Source organism: Neovison vison, chromosome 2 (assembly GCF_020171115.1).
Source record: "Neovison vison isolate M4711 chromosome 2, ASM_NN_V1, whole genome shotgun sequence".
Lineage (NCBI taxonomy): Eukaryota > Metazoa > Chordata > Mammalia > Carnivora > Mustelidae > Neogale > Neogale vison.
In genome coordinates this window covers 36,505,799-36,527,293 of record NC_058092.1, presented here as the reverse complement: position 1 = coordinate 36,527,293, position 21,495 = coordinate 36,505,799, and the positions used below count along the sequence as shown (strand labels likewise).

General features: G+C 52.1%; 2 protein-coding genes and 1 long non-coding RNA gene across 3 annotated transcripts; 2 read left to right on the top strand and 1 right to left on the bottom strand.

Moving 5' to 3' along the window:
- Nucleotides 1–996: 996 nt before the first annotated feature.
- TSPAN1 (tetraspanin 1) lies at nucleotides 997–5,815 on the bottom strand. The gene is made up of 8 exons (XM_044236400.1): nucleotides 5,655–5,815; nucleotides 5,153–5,217; nucleotides 2,548–2,754; nucleotides 2,263–2,337; nucleotides 2,066–2,164; nucleotides 1,830–1,985; nucleotides 1,655–1,738; nucleotides 997–1,481 (listed from the first exon to the last, which is right to left on the bottom strand). Exons 2-8 carry the CDS (start codon nucleotides 5,207–5,209, stop codon nucleotides 1,434–1,436), a joined length of 726 nt encoding a protein of 241 aa, XP_044092335.1. The 5' UTR covers nucleotides 5,210–5,217; nucleotides 5,655–5,815; the 3' UTR covers nucleotides 997–1,433.
- On the top strand, nucleotides 3,709–8,717 carry LOC122899917. The gene is made up of 3 exons (XR_006383157.1): nucleotides 3,709–3,853; nucleotides 6,500–6,684; nucleotides 8,606–8,717. It is a non-coding gene; the product is annotated as an uncharacterized LOC122899917 (long non-coding RNA).
- Nucleotides 8,718–9,669: 952 nt separating this feature from the next.
- On the top strand, nucleotides 9,670–10,491 carry P3R3URF (PIK3R3 upstream open reading frame). Its single transcript, XM_044236761.1, has 2 exons — nucleotides 9,670–9,913; nucleotides 10,448–10,491. The coding sequence occupies exons 1-2, from the start codon at nucleotides 9,670–9,672 to the stop codon at nucleotides 10,489–10,491; spliced, it is 288 nt and encodes a 95-aa protein (XP_044092696.1).
- Nucleotides 10,492–21,495: the final 11,004 nt, after the last annotated feature.

The following is a 21,495-nucleotide window of genomic DNA, read 5'->3' as shown; positions in this document are numbered from 1 at the left end:
GGACTAGTGGTGACTTGCTCTCCCTGCCAGCCCCCCACCCCCAGTAGGCTCCTGATCTAGGCCTCAGACTAACTCTCAGGCACTGTGTGTGACCCTGGCCAGGTTCTTGTTCCTTCTTGGGCTCAGCAGGGGATAGTAAATAGTTCTGGGCTGCCCTGGAAAAGCCAGGGAGGAAAAATCAGGGGTCAAAGGGAAGCAAGGAGGAGCACGGTCTGCCAGCCTGGGTCTTGTTGGTCATAGCCTCCCTCGTTCATGCTGTCAGTCCTGGTTCAGCAGCTATCAGATCTATGTCTGGGATCTTCTGGCTTTCAAGTGAATCTGACCCCACACCAGCCAGGACCCCACCAGGCCCTGGAGTCAGACAGCCTGGGCCCAAATCAAGGCTCAGCTCTTCTGGGAAGGTTGTAGATGTGGAATAAGTCACTTGGGCTTTCTAGGCCCAGTTTCTAGAGCATGGAGTAGTTAAAATTAAATAAGAGATCAGATCTGTAGAGTCCCAGAGGCAAGCCAGAACCAAGAATAAACAAAGTTCTTTCTAAAATCCCCAAGGCAGGGACAGATGTGGGGCTTTGCCCCAGTGAGAAGGGTGGACAGCTTGGATCCTCTGATGTTGGCTTCTGGAGGACTTCCAGAGCCTAAGAAGTGACCCTCTGCCATTGCCTTGGCAGTATTTCTGGTGACTCCGCCCCTACTTGGGCAAAGGCTTGTTATTTTCATAGCTTTCCAGTCCATTGCCCCTACTCAGGAGGGGGGTGGTTTCAGGCCAAAGTCCTCACATGTTATAGGAAGGCAGACTGGCCCAGCCCCCATGTCCTCCCTGAGTGACCTGGTCATCCCTGTTAGACTCCCTCCCAGGTCTGGAATTCAAGGGAAGGAGAAACAGGCACCTACCTCCACCCTACTTCCCTTCTGAGACTTTTACAGGGGCCTTATGAGTCACCAGCCCCTCAGGAATCTGAGGCAAGGCATCCTGCCTCTCCAAGGATACACAGAAAGTTCCGAATGGAGACATTTTAATTGGGTGATGAGTTCTGTTGTGCCTTCTACATCTCCGCCCAGAGCCTGCCGATTTTACATATGCCTGTGCAATGGGGTGTCTTTCTCTCATCCCCCAGGGGCTGCTGGGATCACCAAGAGCACCCCTGTGCCACAGGGTGTCAAGGGTTTGAGGGACAGACTGGAAGTATGGGCAGGAGAACTGGCACATTAGAGGTTCTGTCCCCCTACCCCCGCCCATGGAAGGAAAAGTCAGGCACAGCCTGAAGTGGGCCATCCCCTGTTTGGCCCCAAGTCCAGAGCAGCAAGGCCAGCCCTCTCTGGCCCAAGTGACACCGCTGGGGGGCTGTCCCCACCCCAGTCACTGCTGCTTGGCAGTGCCAGGGTGCCCTCCTGGGTTCCTGGGTGGCAGCCGCGGCGGCGGAGGTAGAAGCAGACTATTTCAGGTTGCAGTACAGATACATGGACACGATCATGGCAGCCAGCTGATGGGAAAGGAACGGGCAGAGGTGAGGGATGTGATCAGGGCCCTTATGCTTTAGTCCCCCACCTCCAAAACACCCCACCGGAAGTCTCTCTCCTCCAGCAAGGCCTCCAAGATGGGTCAAGCACCCTGGTCCAGTTGGGTTACCCTGCCCCACCCTCCTCACCCCCTTACCTCCAAGCCCCCAATTCCAGCTGCCACACCACCCACAGTGGCAGCATTGGTCCGGATGTCATACAGAAGCTGGCTGAAACAACCCTTGGGGGAGAGGGGAGAGTCAGCCGCTGCACCGCTCCCTCATTCAGCACTGTGCGGCCATTAAAGCAGCCCCCAACCTTCCATACCATACCTGTACAGTCTTGTCCTTAGCCTTCTCCTCGGTGCAGGGTTCTACAGTGGTGCCATTGCCGTTGTCAGCACAGCAGTACGGGGGAAAGGTATGGTTCTTCATGAAGTAGGGAGAGCCCTCAAAATCTGTGTAGTTGTTGAAGCCACAGCACTTGAGCTGAAGAGGAGGAGGGAAGGGTGGTCAGCAGGGCCTTGCCTCTTTCTCCCCACCCCAAAATGTCCCCCAGCCCACCTTACCCCTTCCATGGTGGTGTTCCACACTTGGGTGAAGTCCTTCTGGGAACCGTAGTCTTGCTTGATGGCGGGCACTACCAGCAACGTCAGGAAGTGCTCAGCCTGGGTGGGGCAGGCCTGTGCTCAGGGCCCTGGGGGCCACAGCCCACTTGCAGGGCTCTTCCCCATCTTTCCCCCTTGCCCCGTCCCCTGCTCCTCACCATGGTGGTGTACACCAGGGCGACCACAGCAGCTGCCACCTCCGCGATGAAGATGAGGAGGAGGATCAGGAAGAACTGAATGGGGACCAGAGGTCTGAGTTTAGAAAGAGGCGGTCCCTTGTGCCTTACCTATTGCAACCCACCACCCAGTATGGCAAGGCAGCGGCTCCCTCTGCCGAGGGCCCTGGAGTCCAGAGCATGGCTTGGGGATCTCCAGGGCCTGGATTCAAGGGTGAGGGGACCCTGGATCTTGGTTAGGGGCCCGGGGAGCTGGGTTTGACACACCATCATGAGGGCACACTTGTTCTCAGTCTGAGCACCGTAGCAGCCCAGGAAACCGAGAGCAAAGAGCACAGCACCGGCAGCGATGAGGAAGTAGCCCACGTTGACGAACTGCATAGCACTGGACGACAGCGGCCCGAAGATCTTCAGGAAAGACGACCCGTCAATCGACACCCAGATGCCCACGGCCAACAGGGCAACACCACATAGCTGGGGACAGAGAGGCAGGCCTTAAAGCAGTGTGGGCAAGCAGTTCCTTACCACTCATTTGAGATAGGAAGATGGAAAACGAGAAATTTCTCCCTTTACTGGCTAAGGAGTCTAAAAACTCATCCTGTAGGGAGGAAAAACATTCTGTAGAGCCAGAAGGATGGGAGCTGGGCCACCCAAAGCTAGCACCAGGCTGCACACCAATGTAGATATAAATGGAATCGGGGGTTCTAGAAATATCCACAGAATGGGGGGGGCAAGGCAAGACTTTCCTTCACTGCTGTCAGGGTACTGCTGCATAGCTAGGAGTGAAAACAAGTGGGTGAGGCCAGCGGGGGGGTAAGAGGGGCCCTACCCCATTTCCTTGCTGAGCTGACTGCCTCTGTCCTGGGACAGGTGAAACAGTGGGGTGGAAGCCACAACAGGCTCAACAGTCACCATAGCAACAGAGGCGGGGCTGAGGTTTACACCTGCTTCCAGCCCTGGAGAGGGACTCGGTGAGAAGGGACACCTACCTTGGGGCTCTCCAGGATCAAACTCCAGACCTGCCCTTCATCTAACCTAGACCTCTCCTTGCCTCACAGGGAAAACTGAGGCAGGAGGGAATGGAGTGCCATTGGGGCTGCTCTCAGAGGCTCTCTGGCTCAACCCCAAACCTCATGGAATCCAGAGGCCCAGATCGGGGGAGGTACTGTCCAGATGCCACAGCTTTTAGAGAAAAGCCTCACTGATCCAGGCACCAGTGGATAAATCAGCCTGATTCCACCTAGCTGTCCAGTCCCCCAGCTGTAGAAACTGAGGCTAGAACCAGGAATGAGATGCCAGATTGTGGCTGGATCCCAGGCATGTTTGCCCAAGGATGGGGGCTGGGCTCCCAGCCTACAGGGTCAAATTTCAAGGAGCCTGAGACTTGCCCTGCCTTGCCCAGCCTGGCAAAGCCTGAGCAACAGAGGCCAGAAACCAAACCGGATTTGCCTTTAACCCCCTCGGGCCTCTCCATATTGCTGAGATACCCCTGCCTTCTCCAGATACACGGGCAAAGCCTACTTCCCTGAAGCCAAAAGAGGCCCAAGGCATGCACCATATTGGAGTCTGAGAGGTAACACGCCCGCAGCCCAATTTCTCCAAATCTCTCTATGGGTCATGTCTCCACCTCCTCACCTTCCATTCACTGTAAGCCCCTCTAATGTAGCTCCAAGATCTGTGGTGCCAATCCTGCGCTCAATCGGGTAGACACTTCATGAGCCAGACCCTTCTGACCTCTCTGAGATCATGGGCTCCTTGTTTTCCTCTTGTTGCTCTTTCTCTAGCTGCTTCCAGGTGACTATTTCTCCACATACTCTTTGTAAGTTGGGTTTTGCAGAACTCACTTGGCCTGAGTGCTCTTCCCCGCTCCCATGGTTTCACTGACTGTTTGTGGTCCTATGACTTCCAAACATCCATGTCCAGCTCCAACCAGAACTGCAACTGCATTGGGTACACAGCTGCCTGGAGGACATCCCCTGGGTTGCTCAGACCAGAGACATGGGCTTTATCTTCAAAGCTTCTGTTTCCCTCACCCCTCCTTCCATCCCTCAGCCACCATCTGAGAGCTTTGTCCTTCATCCATTTTTCCCCCGTCTCCACCGTCATCTCCAGGGTCATGCCTCATTACTCAGTTTCCTCTGTTCCTGGTTTCCTGAACAATACCTGATTTCATTGCCTCTGGGCCTTTTTTGCATGCTTTACAACCCCTTCACCCAGCGCAAATGCCCAGACACAGCTGTTTCCTCCAGATAGTCTTCTCAGACCAGGGTTTAAGTCCCTCGTGGGGTCTCCTATAGCCCCTGTGCTAAGGCCAGACATTATATGTTACAACTGTCTACCTGGCCTGCTGGACCTGAGATCCTCAGGGGCAGAGAAAGGGCTCACTCACCTTTCCCCCAGCACTTAGCACAGAGTCTTAGGCCATAACTGTTTGTTGAATGAATAAGTGTTTCTTGATCTCTGCTCTAACGTCTCCAGGCCTCTCTCCTTTCAACTTCCCATCTGTCCTACAGAGCCACTAAATTTCCTTGTACAGGTAAGCATGGGCAAACGCTTCCCCTCCCTGGGCCCCCAGTGCCTATGAAACAACAGCAATCATTTCTGTTAGCCTATCCCACCTTGCCCTAATTCAGGTCTGAAGCTTCCTGGAAGGGAGGAGCTTCTCCTAAGCTTTTCTACCCCAACTGTGGCAGCTGGGCTGCTCCTAAGACCAGGACTCAGTATTTGGGGAGACTTCTGCACCCTAACTGAATGGGAAAAGTATGCAACAGAGTCTGGACCCAGCAATCTCCCATTTCCCAGCTTGGGCTCTGCTGTGGTTGTGACCCCCTCCCATAGGGAGGCCCGAACAGCCCACAACTCCCATACTTACAAAGATGAGGAAATTGAAGAGGATCATCATGGTCTTAAGGAAGCTGAAACACTGCATAGTGGCTCCTGGGAGGCAGACAAGTGGGAGTTAGGGATTTCTGCTGCCCACCTCTGCTACTACCTGGGCCGGCCCCTGCACTGGGAACCTGCCATACCAGATTCCAGCATCCAGGACCCCTAAATCACCCCGCTTCCCCTACATCTAGCCTCTGACCCCTCAGGGCTTCTCCAAAGTCCTATCCTGACACCCCTGCCTCTCTGTAGGTCCTCTCCCAGCACCCGACACTGGGATACTGATCCCCCAGCTCTCTCCACAGGCACCCCAAGCCCAACTCCCACACCATACGTCACTCCACGCCCTTCCCCACCCCAATATATCCTGGACCCCTCCATCAATCCAACCCTAGTCTCTCAGGACCCTCCCCCATTGGCCTTCCAGTTTCCCAAACCCCGTTTCCAGGTTGATTTTACTTCATAGGATGATTTCAATCCTGTGCCATCACCTGTTCAGGGCTCTTGGTAGTTCTGAAGGAAGGCTCTGCTGAGGCTCCAGAGGGGACAGCCTACGCAAGGGATTTGCCACTCCAGTGGGCAGGCAGTGAGACGGGGCTGGCTCTCCCACTCCACCGCTCACCTGCAGGCGGGGCAGCCTTTTTAAAGTCCTGGGCTCACCTTCCTGCCTGCCCAACCCCACAGCCAGCCAACCTCTTCCTTCCCTGCTGCCCCCTGCTGCCTGGAGATCTGTCCCCATAGCCACCGGAGCCGCAGGCCTCGTGGTCGTCGGCCTGGCAACGCCAACCAAAGCAACACCCTTCCAGATCCGAAGGAGGAAGAGAAGTGGGAGGGTAAACAAGTGGCCTTCAGAACTGCGCGTGACCTCGACCACAGAGTCGCTGGCCTGCGGATCCATTCCTCCATACCCCGTGCGCTCCCGGGCCCACTCATCTGCCCAAGCAGCCGTCTATGGAGGCACCCACAGATCCATACACAAACACCTAGCTGTGCCCATGAGTGCACACGCACATGCGTCACACACACTCTGTGCTGTGTGTGCACTGACTCCCAGCAACTGAGAAACCACAAAGCAACCTTGGAGGGACATACCTAAAGTCTGTCTCCCCGTCTCTGCAAAAAAATGACCCAGGTTTAGCAGCTTCTACCCCCTTCTCTGAGGAGCAAATGATTTCTGGTCCTTTTCCCTCTACAGAATCTCAATTTTCCCATCTTTCTCCTCCCTTCCTCTTTCCTCCTTACCCATCTCCCTCCCCAGGTTTTGCTCCCACCCCGCCCCATCCAGAGTTCTTAGCAATGGGCGTCCAGCAAGCACCCCTTTCCTTTCTGCCAGCAGGTGGCGCAATGATCCCACAAAAGCATCACCCCCACTTGTAAGACTCCGCAGTCCCAGTGTGAACCCTTGAAGGGCTTCACTTGGACCCCTACCTGTCTCTTTCCACTGCCCGTCCTCCTTTCCACTCCAGTGCTCCGGATATCGAGGTGCTGGGGAAGTTCTGGCTTTGGAGTCATTCAGACCAGGTACTTCCATGTTACTTCTGCTGCTGCTTAGATGTGCGACCTGGGGCGGGGTTTGGGGGGGGGCGCGTGGATTTCTTAGGCTTGATTTTAAGCTTAGGCTGGTCTATATAAGAAAATAGTTATAGGGATCTTAAAGATTTTATTTATTTATTTGACAGAGAGAGCTCACAAGTAGGCAGAGAGGCCAGCAGAGAGAAGGGGAAGCAGGCTCCCGGCTGAGCAGAGAGCCTGATCCCGGCCTCAGTTCCAGGACCCTGAGATCACTACCTGAGTGAAAGGCAGAGGTTTAACCCACTGAGCCACCCAGGCGCCCTATAGGGATTTTAAATAAGATTTTATTGTATTTTATTTTATTTTTTAAAAAGATTTTATTTATTTATTTGACAGAGAGAGATCACACTGAGCCACCCAGGCACCCCTTAAATAAGACCTTAAATAAGATTTTCTCTGGGACAAACAGGAATGACCACAGAGTGGGAAGGTCAGAGTGTGGAGAGTCACAGCCAGAGGGGGTGAGAGATGGATGAAGTGGACTTAAAAAAAAAAATTTAGGGGCGCCTGGGTGGCTCAGTCATTAAGTGTTTGCCTTCGGCTCAGGTCATGATCCCGGGGTCCTCAGATCTAGCCCCGAATTGGGCTCCCTGCTCAGCGGGGAGCCTGCTTCTCCTTCTCCCACTCCCCTCACTTGTGTTCCCTCTCTCCCATTGTCTCTATTCTGTCAAATAAATAAATAAATAAAATCTTCAAAAAAAATTTTTTTTAAATGTAAATATAGTTGACACTAATTTTTTAAAGATTTTATTTATTTATTTGACACAGAGAGATCACAAGTAGGCGGAGAGGCAGGCAGAGAGAGAGGAAGGGAAGCAGGCTCCCTGCTGAGCAGAGAGCCCGATGCAGGGCTCTATCCCATCACCCTGGGATCATGACCTGAGCCGAAGGCAGAGGCTTTAACCCACTGAGCCACCCAGGCGCCGCAATTTTTTTTTTTTTTGAGATTTTATTTATTTATTTGACAGAGACAGTGAGAGAGGGAATACAAGTGGGGCAAAGGGAGAGGGAGAAGCAGGCTTCCCGCTAAGCAAGGAGCCTGATGCAGGGCTCTATCTCAGGACCCTGGGATCATGACCTGAGCCAAAGGCAGACTCCCAATGACTGAGCCACCCAGGCACCCCTAATTTTGGTTTTTCTATAATGGGAGGAAACAGCTGAAGAAACTGGAGAGAAGGGGCCAATAACACTAATATCTGTGTAGATCATATTTTAAATGCATTACATATATTGTCTTTTCCCCCCTTGTCACAACAATCCTATGAGATAGATTCTCTTTTCTCCCTTTTTTAAATATGGGGAAACATAGCCACAGGAAGGTTAAGTACTTCCCATGATCACACAGCTTGTAAGTGGCAGATCCAGGATTCACCCCTAGTCGGTCTGATGCTAGAGTCTCTACCTTAACCACCAAGCAGACTGTCTATAGTGATGGGATCTCTAAGTGAGGAGGAGCAGACTTCAGAAAGGACAGGAGAGGAGGCCTTGGTCTGGGTCTTGAGGAAGAAAATGGCCAAGGCCAAGTGGCTAGAATTTGACGGGAGCAAGGACCATTTTCTAAGACTGAGGATAGCAATAGAAGATGGAAGGGGTGTGAGGACTTTTAGGGTGGTGCTGAGGACCCCAAAGTCTCCTAGCAAGTTTCTACAGGAACAGAGAAGATGGAAGCTCGGAAGGAGGGCTGGAGGTGGAGTAAGAGGGAAGAGAGAGGGGGTGGATGTCCACCACTCCACAACAACTCAGTGCAAGGCCTGGCAGAGCCACTCACATTCCTGTCTGCTATAAGAAAGGGTTGACACAACTTACGTTGCCCTAAGGACCTAGGTGTTCCTCCAGCTGCACTAATTCATGGCTTTCTCTTTCCCCTCAGGAAGAATGGGAGCCAGGTCACCTCCATCTATGACCCCAGCGCCCAGCACATATGAAGTTGTTAGTGAACAATTCCTGAATGATTGAATGAATAAATGAGTGCAGAACAGCAAGAGTTAAATGTCTGGGCTTTGGACTGTAGCCGTCAGGGATTAGGAAACCCTGCCTGCCTCTAATTGTGCAACCTCACCTAACTGAGCCTCAGTTTCCTTATATAGCCAGTCATTATTCATGGCTTCCATAACTTCCATATCTGTGAATTGACCTACTCACTAGAATTTATTTGTAGCCCCACGCCAATCCTCATGTCACTTTTGTGGTCACTCACAAGACATTCGCAGAGCTGCAAAAATGTTGAGCTGCCTCCTTCCCATGTTCTTAGCGGAAGCTGAATAGGAGGGTTCTCTGCCTCCTTGTTTGACCTCTTAGAGTGTATACCTGTTCTTGTGGTCCATTCAGTGTCACATTTTCCTCATTTTTGTGCTTGTGGTGGTGATTTTGCTGTTTATTGAATAATGCTGAAGTGCTATCTAGTGTCTCTGAGCACAAGAAGGCTGTAATGGGCCTTATAGCCGGATGTGACCAGAGGCTGGTAGGAACGTAACCCTGTAGGAGCATTGGCTCCATTTACTAATGTGCTATTTGTGGTGGGGACTTTATTAGACTGGGACTACTGTGAATAATGAGAACTGACTGTATATGAAATAGGAATAATGATAGAGTAAGGTGGTTGTGGGATTAATGAGAGAGTGTTTATAAAGTACTGGGTGCTCTTTGGCACCACAGTAAATGGTTAAGAAACAGTGTTAATATTGTCAATGTGGGTAAATGAGAAAGCCAGGAAGTAATTTTCCCCTCCTCAGAGTTCCTTTTTCCTAGGGGCCAAGCTGAGGTTTTTCTGGCCCTTGGGCTGGACCCATGGAGAGCACTGTGACCCATGGGGTGGGGCGGGGGACCAAGACCTATAAAAAAAGAGCACCGCCCTTATGTGGACTCTATGTCATAGAGGCTGCAGCTGCCCTGTCCAGGCACACCCTCAGCACACTACAGAAGCTTCCTGTGCCCATGGGGCCTTCTCAGCCTGTCCGTGCCCCTCGGCCCCGGGGCCTAAGCTCCCCCTACCGCAGGCCAAGGCTAGGCTGGCCTCGGCCTCGATTTCCAAAGATGTTCAAGCGTAGCCGCAGAACATACCGGCAGAAACCCCAAGGCCCAGCTGCCACCCCTGCAGCCACCAATCCTGTCACTGTGGCCACAGAAAACAACAACACTCCTACCGCCACCACCAGTGTGTGGATCCTTCCGCCACAAGGTTAGCCAAGGGCCACCTGGCAGGGTGGGAGTTCAAAAAACCAGGGATTTCAAACCAAACCAGTTGGGAAAACCATTCTTTTTCCCCCATCTTAGCCCTGCAGAGGCACTCTAGGGGGCATACCCTGTGTGAAATACCACCCTCAAAGTATGGTGGGGTCTCAATGGCAGACGTCCTAAAGGCTGAGAGCCTTAATGGAGGGTGTATTGGCTGAGAGAGGAGGGCCTGGGGAACTGTGACTCTTAAGAAAGTGGAGCTTCGGGGCACCTGGGTGGCTCAGTGGGTTAAGCCGCTACCTTCGGCTCAGGTCATGATCTCAGGGTCCTGGGATCGTGTCTGGCATCGGGCTCCCTGCTCAGCAGGGAACCTGCTTCCTCCCCTCTCTCTCTGCCTGCCTCTCTGCCTATTTGGTCTCTCTCTCTCTCTGTCAAATAAATAAATAAATAAATAATATTTAAAAAAAAAAAAAAAAAAAAAAAGTGGAGCTTCTAGGACTATCTTCCTCACACTCTCCCCTCTCCTTTCTCTCCTCAGTTCTCAGACACCTCTGTCAACCTGGCAGCTTTCTGATCTTCTAGAAATGTCCAGAAACTAGTCCAGAAGCTTGGCTGGCTCCAGACCTGCATCTCCTAGGGGCCATGGGTGGTTAACAGCAGGCAAATACAATCATTTCTGTTGCAGCTGCTTACTCCACTGTAAGGGGTTTCCAGACAACTATGCTGGGTAGGAGGGTGGGTTTGGGGCTGAATGCTCCCAGGGACAGGCTTTAGTGCGGACAGCTGGGATCACAGTTAGACAACGGAAGGACAGGACAAGGTCAGCAATGCACACCATTTCTCCACGCATACCTCAGCTTTTGGTCAGCCCCATGAGGTAGGGGGCATTTCCCCCCACTGCACAGGGAAAAGGGTTTCCACAGACATCTTGGAAGTTACAGGGAGCCAGGTTCTTGAGGAGGTTGTAGAGGCATGGATCAGACAGGGACCGGATGAGAGATTTTAGGACTTGAGTCTAACTCCCGGAGTGCTTCAGTGTGAGCTGTATATGGCTCTGTGGCTGCGGTGGTCAGTGTGCGGATGTAGTCGGGGTGAGTGTATGTGAGGCCAGGACAATGGGAGTGTGAATGGACGAGTGGGTGGGTGTGCCTCCGTGCATCCAGGTGTGTTTGTTAGGGTATGTGTGTGCCGGAGGGAGGCATCCCTGAGAGGAATGAAGGTCAGGAATGGGGTGTGGGCAGCCTGAGGCAGGAGAGGGTTGCTTCTGGGGAGGGCAGGCCACCTTCAACCCCTGAGCTATTCCCTGAGGCCAGTGTGTTCCAGGACTGTCAGCTGCGCTGGGCGGTTAGGGGTGGGGCGAGACCGAGTTGAGTCCAGAAAGGGGGAGGGTGCTGAACTCCGGCCTGGGGATTTTCCATTTGGCTTTCTGAGTGTGTGCCCATGTGTCATCAGGTGTAACTGGATTGCTGTGGGGTGTGTCTCCATGGCGTTGTGTCTTAGTTGCGGGAAACACTGTGAGGGACTCTTCTCCAAGGTGTCACTGTATGCATGGGTGTGTGTCTGGGGCTCCCCTGTCCCTGAGGGTTGGGGGTGGGAATGAAGCCTGAAAGCCATGGCCTGGCCCCCTGGGGCTTCAAAAAGCCTGGGAGGAGAAAGTGAATTGTCTCTGTGTCCTTACATTCCAAGGCTTGCCAGACACCAGGACCCAGAGAGGCGGGACCAGGCAGAGACGTCATTGCCACATTGCACCCAGACTGTGCAGGCTGGGGGATGAGGCTCCTCGGGTGTGGGGGAAGTGGTGTTGAACCTCAGTCAAAGCAGGAAGATGGCTGGGCTGCTGCCCAAGGCCCACCAAGGGGCCCACACGTTTAAAGACACATGTCACAGTCCGTGAACATATGCAGACGTGTAAACAAAAGTAGACTCACATACACACAATGCAACAAACACAGGTGCATGCAAGTACAGGCTTATAAACAGAGCTACACACTGCCACTAATGCATGTGGACCTCCCCAGCTGGCAGATGCACCCACACATACACATGTTTATGAAAGAACATACGCTGACATAAACATGCATGCATCTCGAACGAGCACCTAAGCATATAGATGGACACATGCAATCACACTCATGCAACCCAGGCACACACAGACACACGCACACATGCAGACACACTCACCAGACTTCCCTGCCCCTGCAGCCCTGGAACCCAGAAGTTTCCCTCCCCTAGAAGAGTGGGTGTATGTGTGTGTGTGCGCACACACTTGTGTCTCTGTGTATCTGTGTCTCTGAGAATGTGTGTATGTGTGTGTGTGTGTGAGTGTGAGAGAGACGGGGTCTGGGGGTGGGGAATGCTGAACTGTGGGAACCTGATGACATCATCTCTACTGGCTATTTTTAGCTCCCTCTGCAATGACGGGCTCCTCCAGGGCCCCTCCCCTTCCAGGCTCCCAGAGGCAGCCGCAGCCAGAGGGCACCCACCACTCCAGTCTAGGTGACACCTGCATGACTGGGTACTGGTCACTGGTTCCCACCCCACCAGAGCTCCCTGGGGGTTGAGAACACCAGAGGAAGAGGCTTGGGCCATGTGGCAGCCTGGAACAGGGGCCTGGGTTAGGTGAGCAGACCTGGCTGGTCTCCAGCACCTAGGGTTCCTCTGCTTCTGCTTTTCAATCTGAAACTCAGTCTCAGTCAGTAGTGCCTGCCATGTGCCAGGGAGGGTGCCAAGTTCTGGAGATAGAGCAGTGTGCAAGACAGCAGGAGTTCTTCCTGGGGGGTGTTATAGCTCGGTGGGAGACAGACATGAGACAGATTACACAGGTACTGCACCAGGCTGTGGCAAGGACTCCGAACATTGGTGGCAGGGGGACTTGGTCTGGGATGATGTTCTCTGTCTCTTTGTAGCTCCTGGAGATAACTTGAGGGAACCAGAGGGGCACCCTCCCCAACCTTGCACCTTCTACCCTGACAACCACATTCCAGAATTCCATAGACTCACTCCTCGTACCCCAGGAAGTGCTCCCAACATTGCCTCAAACCAGCATCCAAGTGGTGCCCCCCCCCCCCAATTCATGGTGTGGTTCTTTGGAACCTTCCACGAGTGATCCCTTGGAGCCTGTCCTGAGTCCTCCATCTGTAGATAAGAGGGCAGGGCAGGCCCACACCTCCTAAGGCCCGGGCAGCAACACAAGGAGATGAGAAGCTGAGGGGGAAGAAGCCCTTAGAGGCACAGATGTGGGAAGAGGGAGGGATGGGGTCAGGAGGGGAGGACAGTGGCCTGAGGGGTTCTTGTCCAGAGAAGGCTTCCCGCTCCAGCCCACCTCTGGGCAGCCACCAGAAAAACGGGTTTGGCAGCTTCAGCAAGAGCCTAGAGGCTGGAGGGGAGGTCCAGACAGCTCCGGGGAGGCTGCCTGGGGGCAGACTCATCTTCCAACCCAGAGTCCAGTCAGGCCACAGGCTGAGCAGTCCTGTTGGGGTAGCATTTTGTAATACTGGGACCCTTTGGAGTTGGGGGGAATAGCTCTGAGCTGCAGGCAGGAGCCTGGAATTCCAGTCCTTGTCTACCCTAAACCCTAGTGTGATCTGTGGAAAGTCCTGCCCCCTTTCCAGAAAGGAGTGCAAGAAGCAGTTTCCCCATGCCCAATTCCTGCCCTCTGGGTTTTCCTGGGAGTCTGACTCAGGCAAAGAAACACAAAGTTTGTGTTTGGGACAATGGGTAAGGACGGGAACGACTGCCCCCTGGGCGCCAGGCTGGAGGTCCCTTGTCACCAGTGGGTCAATGACCGGAAGCCTAGCTCCAACCCTACAATGCTATATGGGTCACCCCACCCTTACCAGTACCCTCACCCACACCCCTACTTCCGTCCTCTGTTCCTTCCTCACCTTCAGAAAAAGCTCCCGGGCTCCCTGGGGAATCTCCCATACCTACTTTGCTGGCTCCTTGCCCTGTGCTCAACCCTCCCTCCCCCTCTGCCCACTTGACCAGGCCAGTCTCCCAGTTAACTTTCTGGCCCTGGATCCTGGGGCAGGCCTGGGAGGAAAGGAAGCTGAGTGGAAGGCCTTCCCAGGAGCCTACTTTTCCTGCTACCGTCAGATATTCGAAGCCCCAGTGAGGAGCTTGGAAGGAGTGGGGCGGACTGATTGCTGGGGACTAGGACTAGGCTGTCCTGGGCATATTCCAGCCCCAGGGAAAGTGGGAATGCTACCTTTTATCCAATAATCTTCCTGTGCCTTCAGCGAATACAAAGAAGAAAGCCCAGAGCTGAGACTTGCGTCCTCTGGAAAACAAACACAAAAACCCAGGACAAATGGGTCCTGGTTATGGTCACTAAGTCCATGATAAATTCATGAAAACACAAAAACCATAAAATTCTAAATGCATAGAATCCACAGTCATGGAATCTTAGCATCACAGAATTCTAGAGTGGTGAAATCTGAATTAGAGTCAGAAATATGAAATTCTGGCATCACTGATTCCCAGATCTCAAGGTCAGAGTATCCTCGAATAGAGAAGGCTTGAGAAGTCAATTAGTGAAACCCTTACCTTCAGGTGAATGTCTAAACTAGAGGACGGGCATTGGCGGCGGGGAAAGGAGTTCACACATGAACACTGAGGAGGAGGCAGAGAGCTCAGGACACATGAGCTTAGAATAAGTTAAGAAGCCTGCAATAAATCAGAGGACAGACATCTTCCAAGAGAACACATCTTGATTTCTGAGGATGAGGGGAGTGGAACAGCAGAAGGGGGACGCAGAGAGTGGAACAATAGAAACAAAGAAAACATAGCCTAAAGAAAATCTTATCAAGTAGCCTAGCCAGTCACAATCTAACACCAGTCACAATGCCTCCCGATTTCTCCATGACTGGGGTTAACAGCAGCCCAGGACCTTTTTAAGTGTTAGTAAGACATCTTATCACACTGGAATGGCAAGCCACATCTGGCTTTTTTTGGAAGAAAAATACTAAATAGAAAATATTCTGTATACCACAATTTTGGGGGGCTGCTGGGAAGAGCCAACTCTCCAAAGAGGATGTTGAGGGGTGCCTGGGTGGCCCAGTCATTAAGCGTCTGCCTTGGGCTCAGGCCACTATCCCAGGATGCTGGGATTGAGCCCCACATCATCCATCATCATCATCATCATCATCATCATCAGGCTCTCTGCTCAGCGGGGAACCTGCTTCTCCCTCTCCCACTCCCCCCTGCTTATTATGTTCCCTCTCTCACTATGTGTCTCTCTGTCAAACAAAGAAATAAAATCTTTAAAAAACACAAAAACAAAACAAAGAGGATGCTGAGCTGTGACCAAAAAAGCCATGCTGTGGGGTGGGGTGCGGAGCCCCTAGCAAGACCTTGGTAAGGGACCCCGTGGGGGAGGGGCATCTCCCTGGGGTGGTGCCTGGGAGACGCATCTCTACAGAAAGAGCCAAACTGGAGGCAGCACGTGGTATGGGGACTCCCGCCTGATTATGGGGTTGGTTACTCAGTAAACTACACGGATATTTACCTAGCATTTCTGGGAAACTACTGCAAACTCAGGAACCCAGAAGGAGCATTTCCAGAGAGAGGCAAATGCCAAACTCTTCTGGGCATGGAAAATGGGGCAATGTCAGCTGGAGATCCTCTTGCTCTGCTGACTGTCCTTGGATTCAGCTCAAAACCTCAGCCCCAACCCCTTCCCACATCCTCATTTGCTTCCCTCTCCCTGCTTGCTTGCCATTCTCCCTACCTCCATCTGCTGTGTGACTTTTGGCAAATCATGTCCCCTCTCTAGGCCTCAAACCACCTTTGCTTTCTTTTGAAGTTGATAATTGGGTCCTAAGCACAGGTTTTAGCATTTTATACTCCTGGTTTTGTCCTGTTCCCTTTCAATGTCTCAGTGTTCAGCTTTCAGACAAAATGTTAGACAGCTTCAGGGGAGAAAGCAGGGAATAAGGAATATAAATAATGCTTACATTTGACATCCTATATACGTCAGTTCCTATGACAGGTGTTTTATAAATCTTACATGATGCCTGCAACCACCCTGTGTATATAAATCATTGCTCCCATTTTATGATTGAAGGAACTGAGGCTCAGGGAGGATAAATAACATGTCCAAGATCATTAGGCTAGGGAGAACTGGAATCTCAGCGATGGTCTTAATCTGAGGGCTGTGGTTTCAGATTAGCATTAATCCATGTGGCTTCAACAGGTCAAACTAAAACCCCTGGATGGAAGTTCAGGGAGCAGTAGTCCATGTGGCCGGCCCTAGGTAGGTAGGGAGGTCCATTTAGGGAAGTGTGCGGTAGGGGCTGACAGTCTGTGCTGTGAGAAAAGCTAACTGAGTCTCTTCCTATCGGGTGTTCCCACCTCCGACTACTGAGAGCTGGACTGGGGCGGCTGTCTGCAGGGTGGGAACAGAGAGAGAGGGGTGGTCCTGGGCTGGTCTTCAGGGGCTTGAGAGGCTGCTGCCACTGCTCCTGGAGAGAGTGTGTATGTGTTGGGGAGGGGCGGTGAATGGGGGCTTCTTCACTTTCTGGGATGGCCTAAACACCCCCCCCCCAATGAAACTGGTTTTCAGGGCTCTGGAACCTGGTCTGGGTGTTGGGGTGGGGCTGGGGGGTACTTTCCAGCTGGGATAGCATTGTGGTGCCTTGGCATTAGACTCACCTCTAGGAACCTTTTGGATCCCTAAGCTTCAGCTACCTTGCACAGTTGTCTCTATTAACTGACTCAGCGGAGTGTAAGAATTTCAAATGGAGCCCTGACTTTTGCCCTTCCCAGGGTGGGTCACCACAGGAGGCTTGGAGATCTGGTAAGTCATTGGCTCACAGCGGCAGAGAGGCAGGCAACCCTGACTGCCATCTCATCCAGATGTTTCACCATGAGGGTGAGGGAGGAATGTGAAGTCCTGAAAGGGAGCAGGACCTGCCAAAGATCACACAGCAGCCAATGCTGTCCCCACCAAGTATCTGGCACTCCCCTTGGCACTGAGGACACAGTTAAGTCTCGTTCTTCAAAACTTGCAGCCTAATGCTTGGTAGTACACTGAGAGAAGTGTCAGGGTTAAAAGAGAGGTTCAGACTTGGGACACTAGGGGCTTAGAAAGGCAGGGGCACGGACCCCTACAGGCTTCACTGAAGAATTATAGCTGGTTTTGGAGCTGGACTTAAAAGGAGCAACATTTTAGCTGATACAAAGGGGTAAAAGACTTTGCGGCTGAGAAAGCATGAGCTGCCTCACCTAAGGACGCGAATGAATTGCCCTGCAGACTGGCCCATGGGGGTGGAGTGGAAGTCTGATGAGCTGCAGTCTAAGCCCGGGGTAGGACCTGAGGTCAGGACTGTCGCTTTGTGAGCACACAGTAGTCACAGACGTGCAGGCCACAGGGATACAAGGGCCCCAGCGGACGGAGGGCGGGGGATCGCAGGAGACCAGGGCTGGGAGATTCTTAGCAGTATGGGTGGGGACTGCTAAGCTCTCCTACCCCCCGGGCCGAGGCTGTTTCCTTTAGTCCAAGTTACACGCGTGCACAGAAAACCTCGGTCCCCACTTCCCTCGACGAGGACCCAGGCCGAGGCTGAGGTCCGCCCAGCCAAGGGGAAGAGATTACTCCCCGCTAGCTGGCTTCCCGCCCCAGGTTTCACGGCGGTGCGCACTCCTCCTTCACTGAAGCAGCTTCCCCCCCACTCCCCCACTGCTCCTAAACCCGCCACGGGTCCGGGACAGGACGGGGACGTCCTTCGCTATAGAACTTCGGTGGCTGCGAGCCCTCCCCTGCTGCTGTGATGCAAATCCGCTCCGGATTTATTCTCGGGCGTCCTTTCCGTAAAGTGCGACGCACCCGGCGCCAGCACTTGTCTGGAAGGGCCTCCTCCCGCCCTGACCCAAGGGCGCCAGGGCCTTGAACGGGGCGGGGGGAGGGGACGGTACTTTCCCCAGCCAGGGAAGCAGCCCGGGGGCGGGGTGGCGATGGGAGCCCGGGAATGGGGCGGCCGCGGCCCTAAGCCTGGGGGCGGGGCTGTAATTAATCGCGCGGTGGGGGAGGGGCTAAGGGTGGGAAGCCGGAAGCCGCGGTGTGGAAGACCTAGATGCAGAGTGGGAGCCACCGAGAGCCTGACTGGGAGTGTGGGGGTGGGAGCACCTTGGGCAGGTAGAGCCCCTGGTCCCCAGGTCTTGGCCGGAGGTTTTGGTAGAGAGATTAGAGGTGTAGGGCTGGAGAGCGTTGGGGGTGGAGCGAGGCGGAATCCTCCGGCCTAGGAGGGGCTACCCCAAGCCTGAGAGCGGCTTGGGCACCTCACTTGGTCTCTGGTGTCTGTCTGGTGTCTGTACAGTTGTGGTTTGTGACCTGAGAACGAGTTCTAGCGATCCCTGTCCTCATCTCGATCCCTATCCTCCAAGCTGTAGTTTGGAGACCTCGGAGGCCGGAGGCCCGGGAGCCTGAGGCTACTAGGGACTAGATGGATGCGGGAGTGGGGGTGCTCGGTGCACTCCCAGGAGCTCCAGATTCAGGAAACTGCAGGATTGGTGTGAGCAGTTTATATAAAATGCTATCCAAATCAGCATGTATACATAGGCATAGAGAAATGGCATTTACTGAGTGCCTACTGCATGCCAGACCAGGGGTTCACCAAATTGACAAAAAGAAGAGTGATTTTTACTTCTTTCTCGGTACTTTTACAATCAGAAAAGAACAATGCAGGTCTTTTTATTGAAGAAAAAAAAAAAGAGAGACCTGGTTTCAGCACTGCTAAGCCACTGATTTGGCCTTGGAAATGTTACTTTAACTTCTGCAAGCCTCAGTTTTCGTATCCAAAGATGAGGATAATAATAGGAGAACCTAGGCACAGGGTTTGCTGTGAAGATTAAATGAGTTACAAGCATCAAAGGTGCTTGAAACAGTGCTCACACTAAGTGGCAACAATGAGGACACTTAGTTTGGTAGTGTGTGTGTTGGGAATGTGGGAGCAAAAAGCCTTCTGGAAGAATGGAAATCTGAGCTAACTCTTAAAATATGAGAAGGAACTAGTCAGTGGGAAAGGGATGAAGAGAAGGACATTAATGACAGGGAATGACATGAGCAAAAACAGGCTGGTGAGAAACAGGACAGTGAATTAGGGGAAACTACAGACAGGAGGTGGGGAATGGAGATGAGGTTAGAAAGGTAAGCCTGGACCAAACTGGAGCAAGGTGCGGAGCTTAAACTTACTGAGGCTGGTTTTCTGAGAGCTATTGAGGAGTCTTCAGCAGCAGCAGGAGGAAAGAGCCTCCCTGTGGGGCAGTGTGAAGTCTGGGAGACCTGTGAAGAGGTGGATAGTGATGTGAACTATAGCAGGAAGCCCTGGAATGGAAAGAAACGTGGATTTGAGAGATGGGAATGACAGGACTTGGTGACAGATGGATTGAATGGGAGACAAGGAGATGTGAGAACCTTATCCTGATTTCCAACTTGGGTCCCCTGGGTGGTGCAGCAAGAAGGGTAACACATTTGAGGGGAAGCTGAATTCAGTTTTGGACATGCCTGTGACCACACCCCTGGACAGACCCTCAATAATTGGGGTCCTGCCATCCCACCTGGCAATTACTCTGTCCAGAAGATGGGAGAGGTATCATTAGCCACCACTGGCTGTCTGTTCCCTGGCTGCGGCTGGCTGGAGGTCTGGGTGGGGAGGTTGGCGGGGGGGCGGGGGTGCTGCCACCACTGGGCTGGGCCTAGGGAGTATTCTTGTGGCTCTGGGCTGGCTGGCAGTTTCTTTGGGTACAATCATGTTACAGGAGGCTGGTAAGGTTGTCAGGTCCCAGGATGGGGACAGTTCTCTGTGCTGCTTACTGTCTCCATTTTAGAGCTGAGGAAACTGAGGTTCAGGAATTGAGTGGCAGAGCCAGAGAGGGAACCAAGGTCTGTGGGATGTCTTCTCACAGTACTGGCTGCCACATCATCACTGGTGACATTTGCTCCAAGAGGGGCAAGGGAAGTACCCAGAGCCACGGCTCCTTGTGGGAGAAATGTAATCTGGAGCGGTAGTGAGGCTCAGGGAAGGAGGCAGGGAAAGCTTCCTGGAGGTAGTGCCATTTGTGTTGTCACTCTGTCTCCCAGGTCAGCAATCATTGGCAATTAGCCATTGCCTGCAGTGAGGGAGACCTTGTCTTCTGAGGGCCCTCTAGGCAGATTGTGTCCACAGAACCCCAAATAGTGGCAGGCTAGAATTATTGGAGGCATTTCAGGCCTACAATGGGGGCACTTTTACCTACCTCTGGCACCCATCAGCCTGGGCATCCCTTCTGCCCTGGCACTCCATTGGCAGCTGGAAGCCCAAGGCCTACCCATTTTCATATCAGGGTTCAGCACAAGTTTATGGTCCATTCCCAGGTTTTGTTTTACTTAAAAAAAAAAAGAAGAAGAAGAAGAAGAAGCATCATGTGAGGAAGTGATGGATTCTTTCAAATGGTGGATTGGCAAATACAAGAAAAACTGATCTTTCTGTGAATGATGGGGGAAATGTTGTAAGACACAAAAAGTGTTGCTAACCCTCTTGTGTCACCCACCAAGTGTTTCTCCACAGGTGTCCAAATGGCTGAAATGGTAAGTGGGTGGCCAAATTCTTGGGAGCTAAGAAGGGGTTACTTTCAAAGTAATGTTTAAGTAATATTTGATTATTGTGGAAAATATACACAAGTAAGAAGAAAAAATATATAAAGCATCTATCGTGGAGAGATAAATGCTACCAGTATTTTTAATATATTTATCTTTTTCATTTCTGGGCATATGTGGCTTTCTTTTGCATGGTTAATATACTTTGTAGACAGTTTTGTATCATGCTTTCTTACTCGACAAATTGATACAAATTATCCCATATCATTTAATGACTGCATAATCTTCTATATGGAGCTACATTTTACCAAACCCTAATCCTTACACATATAGATTTTCTTTCTTTCCTCCTTCTTTTCCGTCTGTCTTCTTTGCTTTCTTTTTTTGCTATTATTAAAACTCTGTGATGAAAATCTTGGTGCCTAAATCTTTTTTAAAAAAATTGTTTATTTATTTGAGAGAAAGAGAGTGTGTGCACAAGTGGGGTGAGGGGCAGAAGAAGAGAGAGAATCCTGAAGCAGATTCTCTGAGCCCAGAGCCTGGCATGGCACTCATCCCAGGACTCTGAGATCATGACCTGAGCTGATATCAACAATCAGCTCCTCAACCGGCTGAGCTGCCGGGGTGCCCCCTTGGTGCCTAAATCTTTGCCCAAATTTTGGATTACATTTTTTTGCAAATTTTTCTAGAAGTTAAATTACTGGGTGAGAGGATCAAAATATTTTTTGAGATCTTGATATGTATTTCCAAAATGCTTTCCAGAAAGAAAGTTTCTACCGATTATACTCCAGCATCCTGATAGAGGTATTAACACTAAAAAAAAAATCTTGGGGCACCTGGGTGTCTCAGTTGTGGTTGTGATCTCAGGGTCCTGAGATCAAGCCTTGCCTCGACCTCCCTGCTCTCTGTGGGGCATCTGCTTTTCCCTTTTCCTCTTGCCTTCCCTGCACTCTTACTCTCTCAAATAAATTAAAAAAAAAAAATCTTTAAAAATAAAATTCTTGCTAATTTGA